Genomic DNA, 9339 nt, shown 5'->3' with positions numbered 1-9339 from the left:
TAACACCATCCCATGTTCAATCTGGAAGCCTTACCCTGGAGTCCTTAAATAGGAGCCCCTGATGCTGCATTTTGAGGAAGTGGGTTCTATCTTTGGGAGATATTCAAAGACTTAGAGGAATGCTAGGGATGGAAACAGCCCTAAAATGGTCTAAATATGCCCTTGCCCTATTTTCTTGAGATCCCCTGTTTCACAGAGACAAAACAATAAAAGCTAGAGGGAGATAATAATTCTAAATAACAACCTGGGTGCTACTCTGGGTGTGCTTGAGAGGTGGGACTCTGGCTTGTGCTGTAACAGCAGAATGTTCTAGCAGAACTGGGATGGATTGATAGATAAAGACATAAAGTGTTTTTGACCTCAAATATCAACGGCTAGTCAAATTCTTAAGTGCAAGCCGATTGATGTGTGTGCAGCTGGGGAGAATGGTGGCAATCCCTTTCTGGATCAGGGCATGAGCCAAGAGGCGTCTAACATTCCCAAACGATAATTCTGTTTTCTCTGTCAAAAGCCATCTTCTATTTCTCTGAGACTGGGGTAAGTCATCCTGACACTTGTTTTCCTATCCTGCTGCCAGAACTGCTTTTCTGGTTGTTTTGAACAGACCGTGACCGACTCACCAGGGACTGGAACATGGCAGTGGTTGACATGAAAGCAGAAGCTGGCCCTCATGCACTGTTACCACAGCCTCAGTTTCCTCCGCAGAAAAGGAGGGGCAAGATCTCGGAGGTCATTTCCAGAAACTGGGCCGCTGAAAGTAAGAGTCGGTAGTCTTTGGTCATCAGCTAGCCTTTCTGCATCCTCCTCCTGATCTCTAAAGAATCAGGATGTTTATGTTCAGTGGGACTTGAGCAAGCATTTGGTCCAACTCCCTCATTTTGAAGATAGAGCAAGTTCGCTTCATGGTGGGTGACCGGGTCCAGAGCTCTTTTTGCCTCATTGGGTGGCCTCCCCTTCACCCTCTATGGTTCATCTTGTCTCCCTCCCTTACTGAAACTTCTCAAAGTCCCTCACTTGAAACTGAGAAAGTGACCAAAGCCACGGGAGGTTAACAAAACGAATAAAAATCTTTGGGGGAACACTATGCGGTACCCACTAGTGTATAGACTGAAGTGCACACAAAGGCAGCATCGTCAGCACGTCTAACTTGGCCTTTTCTGGGAAGGCTCCCAGGAGACATGGGCCCCTACCCTCCCTTTTAAAGTTAGGCACGTCCAGAGCCTCCCCAGGTTCACTCAGATGCTCATGAAGTATCCCTAGTGACACTGGATTTCCTTAAACACTCTCTTCCTCAAGATTAAACAGATACAATCTCAGGGGTTACTCTAAGTGAGTAAAACTCAATAAAACTCCATTTCAACTATTGTAGTTGGGACAAATCATATTTCTTTTTACAGAAAGACTGAACTTGAAGTTGAGAAGTAGCTGATCCAGGAACCCCTGAATCTGAAGCAAGAGCCTTCAGGTGACTCATGACTCCACCATTTTCTAGTGATAGCTGTTTTCATTGTCGGTTCTCTCTTTTTTGTTTTTTCTTAATATTTATTTTTGAGAGAGAGAGAGGGACAGAGGATTCTAAGTGGGCTCCATGCTGATAGCAGTGAGCCCATTGTGGGGCTTGAACCCATGAACTGTAAGATCATGACCTGAGAAAGTCAGATGCTCAGCTGACTGAGCCACCTAGCACCCCTCAATGTCCATTCTTGATAGGTATTCTGTCTCCTCCATGAGACCTTCAGGGGACCCTGCCCTTTCCACCTTAGATTCCTCAAGGTCTTGTACTTCCATTATGCATACAGACCCCAGGCCAGCATGTGTTGAATGAATGAGTTGGAAATGAAGGGAAAGACTAGGAGCCATGGAAACATCAATATCCTGGACCAAACTCTGATTTAGTCACCAGCTGGTGAACTTGGGCAAGCTTCTAGTTTCTCTAAGCCTCTCCATTCTTATTTGTAAAATGCAAATAAACCACCTCTCCTACAGGGCTGTTGTAAAAGAGAAAATGGAATAATGAAGGCACCCAAAAAGTAGTAGCTGTGATTACTGTACCTGTTGAATCAACATAAAACTTAAGCAAGGAGAACCACCACGTGGCAGTCTGATTTTCTAACTTCTAATGCAGTCCCATTTTGTCTGGCACAACGTCCCAGATTGGCAATCTGAAGGATGAGTTGCTTTGTGTCGCTGCCCTCTGTGGTGGGCACTATTTTGCCGGTCCCTGAGAGTGTCTAAGAAGAGGCATTACAATCAACAGTGGAATGCATGCCAATTGTTTTTATTAAGGATGCCTATTTGGATGACAAGGCCAGCCAGCAGGTGGCCCCCAGGAATCAGCTTGTGGCCCCATCCCTGTCATTACTCCACGATGCGGCGGAAAGACTGCACAGCTGGGGAAGCTGCGCCCCAATCGATGGGCTTCCGGTACTCCTTCTTGTCCAGGAGGTACTGCCTGCCACGATAGTTGGGTAGCTCATAGAAAATCCAGGCACCCTCTAGCACCTTACTGGAGTGGACCTCCCGCATGTGAAACTGTTCCATAATGGAAGGGCAATCTTCAGTGGTTTCATACATCTGACCATTAAAATCTCCTTTCTCGAAGATCTGAATCTTATACTGGCCTGCACCAGACTGAAAAAAAACGACACAGGAGGAAATAACAACAGTTATGGAAATCACTGACGGCTCAAGAACTCAGAGAACAGTTTGGTTCAGAACCCCCAATCGTGGAAGTTAGATGATCTGATCTCCTCTCCTTTTTTGGGGACTATGAAAACAGCTGACGTTCAGTAAGAAAAACTTAAGGCCTTAACGTGCTCAGGAGGCAGAGAGAGTGCTCTGGAAATAATTAGTGGATTCAGTCTTGTGATAGACTGACCTAAGGTTTTATGTGAGCCTCAGCAGCCAACAAGAGAAAACACCCCATTAAGGGGTAGGAAAACTGTAAGAAAATGTAAAAAAAAAAAAAAAAGGCGGGGGGGGGGGTAGGGGAAAGAGAGATGGAGAGAGCCAGAGCAGGCCAGCAAGCGAGAGAGAGTGCAAGGGGGCCCAGGCTCACCAGATGAACAGCCCGGCAGGAGCTGAGGCGGTCGTTGAGGCCCATCCAGTGTTGGTATTCAGGGTACTCGCCCCGGGGTAAGATATACATGTACCCAGCGAAGTTGGGCCTCTCGTACACAGCCCAGGTGCCTCCTTCCACTCTGATGGAGTTGCAGCGACTCAGGTACATGTGGAAATCTGCGCAGTCGCAGTCACAGTCATAGTGGCGGCCTTGGAAATTTTTGTCTTCATAGAAAGTAATCTGAAGGATGGAGCGAACAAAGAGAAGAACTGAGGAGCTGGGGGCTTTACTTGTAACATAAATAAATAAATAAATAAATAAATAAAAATCAAGAACACATTGCCCACTGTAGAAATCCCTTTGTCTTCAATTTTGAGGGGTAAAAGTATAGTTCTATCTCACCTTACAACATTTACCTTCTGGCAGACAATTGTAGTTGTCAACTGTAGGAATGAGAACTTTCTGAAGGCTTAAAATGAAGCAAAACAAGAGTGCTCCAAGAGAAGCCAGTAGTTTCAGACCCAAGTTCACTGCTTCCTCCTTTTTGTCCCCATAACTCACTGTACTTACCATATTAGAAGCTAAATTGCCCACTTATACATCTCTCTCCCATCAGACTCCTACCAGACTTCTTCCAGGGGCAAAGACCAAACCTTATTTAAGCTATGGACCCCTGGACCCAGCGCTTGACAAACCTTCAATAAATGTTTGAGGAAGACGAGTGAGTTCCAAATGCAGAAATTCATTAGGTGCCATGGAAGATAAAGAGAGAAAAATAAAACATAGACCTTAGCTTTAGAGCGTTTACTTTACATGAATATAGAGCATATACCTGACAATATTTTGTGTTCCGCACTATTATTTTTTTGCCAACAGGGTAGTTCCAAAGTAACACGATGGGAAGTCACAAACGTGGTTTGCTTCAAAGTCTTACCAAGTCTCTACCACAATCTTTGGGGTAAGGCTGAGACCTTGGATGGCCTGGCGGCACGCAGCCCTGAAAAACCGGAAATGATAAACCTGGCCTCTAGAGCTGCATCTCTCCAGTCGGCCTTATGACTTCAGGCAAGCTAGCTCTCTGGGCTCCAGCTTCACACTTGTCAGAGCTGAGGACCAGACTAGATGGAAAGCCCTGGCTGTGCAGTAAAACTTTTCTGTTTGCAACAGGAGAGAAGAGTCCCCGGCCACTCCTGGGGCTTCATGAAGCAGGTTCTGAAAACCACTAGACCAAATGGACTACAGAGTTTGTCCCCTCTTGTTCTATAATTCCATACTCCAAGATGAATGCAAGTTCAGAAGGTAAAGTGAAAGAAATCACAGGTGTCATGGAGTCAAGCACTTAATTTCCTAGAGTTACGCTGCCACCTCGTGGCTAATTTGCTTTATCGGCTTCAAAGGAGAAAATGTCAACCATTTCATATGAAAGGAGTGGAGAGCCAGGTAGCCTTGAGAGGATTTTTGAGGTGAAGATTGAAAGATAAGTAGAGGGTTTCCAGGAGCAAAGAAGAAAGGATGGCCTGTTCAAAGGAATAAAGGAATATGGCCCATTATAGGGACAAGTGGTTCATCAAGCTCGGTGCATATGGACTATGTGGTGAAGTATTAATAGGAAATAAAGCCAGAAGACACAGACGGCATGCTGGAATCTCTTTGGTGATTATGTGCGAGATGTAAGGTAGTGGTTCGTGCGTGGAAACCGGTGGTTGCTGCGGGTGTGTGAGAGGTGGGGCAGGCCGGCCAAAAGGCAACTGCTGTATAAAGGACATTGAGGAAACAGTCAAAAGAAACATAGAATTTTGGTGACTTATCAGGTGTAATGAATGAAGGAGAGGCAGACACCAAGAATGATTCGTAAAAGGGCATAAAACCTCATTGTTTTCTACCCCAGGTGAGCCTTCTAGATGTAGCCTACTGATGCGTACTTCCTTCCACCCTAATCCACGCTACTCTCTCTACTCTTCCACTCTCCATTCCTGTATTTCCTGTTCCCTGCAAGCTTCCTGAGCCCTTCCCACCCCTAAATCATCTGCTTCATCTCCTTTCTTCCCCTTCCAAATTTCTCTTTTAGCTCCATTTCCCATTTTAGCATAGCACAGAGCTGGAGACACACGGTACCCCAGTTTATAGATGAAAACAAAACTGCAGCACTAGCTACTAGCTCAGTGACCTTGGATAGGCCATTGAACATCGCTCTAAAGCTCAGACTCTTCATTTGTAAAACTGGATCACAGTATCCTCTGCAGAGGGTTGTCCTGAGTTCCATGGGAAAATGCCTATAAAGCACTTAGTGTAATCTGGCTCATAATCGCCAATAAACTTTTGCTACTGTTGGTACAGATGAAGAAGTTAAATGCCTTGCCTAAGGCCAATAGCTAGGTACAAGTTAGGTGCAGGCAAGGGAGTGGTTGGCAGTGCAAAGCTCCCGGTTAGTAACGTGTGATTCATTTTATCTTATCTCCCTTTGCGGTCTCCTGCCTGCACAGCTAGTTCTGTGCAACGCACAGCACTTACTCTTTTAGTAAGGGAACAAGACTGATCCTGAGGCTGAGATGCTTTTCCCAAAGCCTGTGGAAAAATCTTTATGAAAATCAAGGTAACTTCTCTAAAAAGTAAAATAGATTCTATATTCCTTAATTCAGCCTTGATTCAATTTACCTTTGGTTTTTTGGTCAACTGTTTACCATAAAAGAGCCTTTGCAAGGGCTATGCTGTAGGAAATAAAGTTAATATCACTTTTTCTTAGTTCAATGTTTCCCACACTTAGTGTCCACTGCACATTTTCCTGGCTAACATCTATATTGAAAGGTGGAAAATACACGATGTTCTAGAAGGCAACCTTGCTGTCTACCCTCTAGCAGACTAGCCAACCAGCCCAAGGCTGAAACAAAGTACAGTGTTGCCATGGAGCCTTTACTGAGCTCCAGAACCAAACTCTCCTTTCAGCGGGGGACCTTCCAAATCTCAGAGCCCAGAGAATGTTGTACCTCTACTCAATTTCCATTTGTAGAAGGACCATGACATCTACTATATAGTCAGCTGAGATTCTTGGGCAAAAAAATTTATAGAAAGGCTAAGAAATAGTGCAGGAGATTTCCCTTGAAATCATTACAAAATTCCTCTCCTTCCCGCTTAGTTCTTGAAAAGTAGCCTATTAATCCAATACAACAGAAAGAAAAATGCCATGTATTCCAAAGGTAACAAAACCAAACTTAGTACCATGCATTGTTTTTGCCAATCCCATAACTCTGATTAAACTTCTAGTAAGATGGAGGGAAAGGAAAATGCAAAGACAAAGGGTAAGAGATAACTTGCTCTTTTGGCCTAGCAAGCAAGTTAGTTAACCACGCGAACAGCCTAGCTACAAGAAATAAAAGAGAGCACACTATTACTACTCTGGAAATCTTTGAAAATGGGGGATATATTCATCTAAGGGGGTCCAGTTATAATAGTCTTACATCAAGGCACTCAGATTTCTCTAAGGACTTCAAATTCTTTTCAATGGGATTTGCATGGCATACTTCCAAGAACCTCAGAGCACTAAAGACAGGGTCTCATTTTTTCTCCCCAACTCTTTTAGGTAACAAGTATGATTATTCTATTTTCCAAGTGGAAAAAAATCAGGCACTAACCAATTATGGAACGAGTTAACAGGTGCCTCCTGACATGACGTGATGGGAAATATTTGCTGTTGCCTATCTATGTAACTTTCTGGCCAAAGATGGTTAGTCTGAATCTAAACACGAGGAAACAATCAGGTAAATCCAGATCTCAGGACTTTGTACTAGACACCTGGTCTGGACTTAGAAAAATGTCAGTGTCTCAAACACCAACAAAAAGTAGGGTGACTGTTTCATACAAAAGAGGCTAAAGGAAAAAGTTTAAAGAAACATGGCAACCAAATGCAATGCACGGTCCTTGATTAGATCCTGTATCAGGGGAAAAGCCAGCCATGAAGCACATTTGGGGAAGCGACTGGGGGAAATGTGAATATAGTCTGAATATTTGGTATTTATGACAAGTTTGGGAGACAAGATGGTATTATGTTTATATAGGAGAATACCCTTGTTTTTGGAGAAACGTGGCTAAGTACTTAGGGCAAAAGAATTAAGCCTGCTATTTATTGTCAAATGGTTTAGTACAAAGAGACAGAGAGACCAAATATAGCAAAATGCTAACAACCGGAGAATATAAGGGATATAGAAGTATTCATTCAACATTTCTTTCTTATTCTTTCAAGATTCATTGGGTTTGAAACTTTTCAAAGTAACAAGTTGAGGGGGGGTGCTGTGGAAATCAGGCACCGATGGCTTTGCCTTAGATTCACTGGTGAGCAGAAGAGCTAAAATAATAGAATGAAGGTAGATACCCTCATTTCTAAAGCCCTGCCTAAAAGATCGATTTCTGGTCCAACAACTGTGAATCAAACATTTTAGAGACAACTTTCCTATTGTCTCTAAATAAGCACTTTATTTCAGGAAAGGGATAAAAATAACTGCTTGAATGAAAGGGATATATAGGATTTAATTCACTTGATTAGTCTTTTAGGATATCACTGATGGAGCCTAAATTTCACAGAGCGGACTTTTAACCGAACACTAAAAGTTTTCTACTCCGTGTACTCCTCTTATCAGTATGTCCTATTCCTGTGGAAATTCATAGAATAGGAGTTGCTGGAAGGCAGAAATCATGATGATATGAACACATTATATACCTGTACAATTCTGAACATGGTAACACACAGATAAACCCTTAATAAACTGTTGGGTAATTTTGCTACAGTAGAAAATATAATAAGCATTTCTTAACCTTCTCTCCTATTCGCAACCTTTAAAACACTATCATACTTACCTTCAGGCATAGAAGCAAAAGTTTTTCTCCACATTTCTTTCGATGTATCATTAGGTACATTAGGTATCCATTAGGTACATTGGAAAAGAGGAAACATTCCAAAAGAAAGGAAACACTGGAAAAGAAAGTGGTAGGCTAAAAATCAGCATGACCGTTGACTTACCTTGGTTCCAGATTTAGACATTTTGGTGCATAGATTGGTTTCCCCAGTGCTGAAATCCGGAATAGCTACAGAGTTAGAGGCACAGAGACATTTATACTGGGCTGGTTTCAAATCAAACATTTGCTTAGTCATGAGAATAGGATCCAAAAATTGAGTCAGTCATTTAGAGGCTATTGATGGTTTCTAGAAAAACAATTGGGATTATGAAATAAAGGAAAGCTTCAGTACCCCTTCTAATGCTTACCAAGCCTTGCTGCATTATAGACTTTGCTGAGTCAAGGCACCAAAACCCAGCCAAAGTTTTCAAAATTAAAAACAAAAAAGTCCCTCTTACCTGGGCAATTTGGAGATTTCAAGGTGGCTGCTTGCTAGAAAATCAATGTCTTTTTTTTTTTTTTCCTCCAACAAAGCTTGCAGGAGAAAAGTCAAAAGGCCACCCTCTAATTCTGAATAGAAGTAACACGTTCCAAAGCAACGAAATTTGATGACTACTAAAGGCAATGCACGATCTTGTGTTTGAGACTGTTACTACAATGGACATTTTTGGGATGATTAGCAAAAATTTTAATACAGACTATATATTGTGCCACTGTAAAATTTCCTGATTTCATTCAAGAATCTGTACTACGACAACACGGGAGAATGTCTCTTTTTAGGACATACACGCTAATGTCTTCAGGAGTAAAGGTTTGAGATGTCTGCAACCTACTCTCAAATTGTTGAGCAAAAATACTACTGCTCTCTAGAGTGGCAAAGTGAATGTAGTAACACATTATCAAGTGGCAAATCTGGACAAGGGGTATGTGGGGAATCAGACTCGTGCAATTGTTCTTTAAGTTTGAAAATTTTTCGAGGCACGCACACAAGCTCTACTCCATAAGAAAGGGCTCTACGGTATACAGCCTGAGAGACAGAAAGCTACTGTGGAAATTATGATTCTGCAAAGGTTTAGCTAAGCCCAACCTGCCACCTGCTAGGTGGAATTTTTCTGTCATGATATCATTTGGAGACCTGTTTAGAGATCATTTCTTGGCGACTATTACACCTCTGACTTTTAGAATGAGATTACCTTTTATGTAAATTCAAAGAAACAACAAATCAATTCTTCTCCATTTTCATTTTCCTGGTCAAGTATATTCTTCTCAAAAGCCCATCTTCCTCCTGTTTCTACTAATAAAGCTCACCAACAAATGGGATGCCCCAAGACATTATGGTCAATTCCAAAAATAGCAAATGTACCTTGACATGAAGATTATTGAGAAACAAA

General features: G+C 42.4%; 1 protein-coding gene across 1 annotated transcript; it reads right to left on the bottom strand.

The window, feature by feature from the left end:
• Positions 1 to 2141: 2141 nt before the first annotated feature.
• On the bottom strand, positions 2142 to 9300 carry CRYGS (crystallin gamma S). The gene is made up of 3 exons (XM_015064331.3): positions 8073 to 9300; positions 3059 to 3301; positions 2142 to 2631 (listed from the first exon to the last, which is right to left on the bottom strand). Exons 1-3 carry the CDS (start codon positions 8202 to 8204, stop codon positions 2359 to 2361), a joined length of 648 nt encoding a protein of 215 aa, XP_014919817.3. The 5' UTR covers positions 8205 to 9300; the 3' UTR covers positions 2142 to 2358.
• Positions 9301 to 9339: the final 39 nt, after the last annotated feature.

The sequence above is a fragment of the Acinonyx jubatus genome, chromosome C2 (genome assembly GCF_027475565.1).
Source record: "Acinonyx jubatus isolate Ajub_Pintada_27869175 chromosome C2, VMU_Ajub_asm_v1.0, whole genome shotgun sequence".
NCBI classification, from domain to species: Eukaryota; Metazoa; Chordata; class Mammalia; order Carnivora; family Felidae; genus Acinonyx; species Acinonyx jubatus.
Note: the sequence above shows the minus strand (reverse complement) of the source record. Positions and strands in the feature narration are given on the sequence as shown.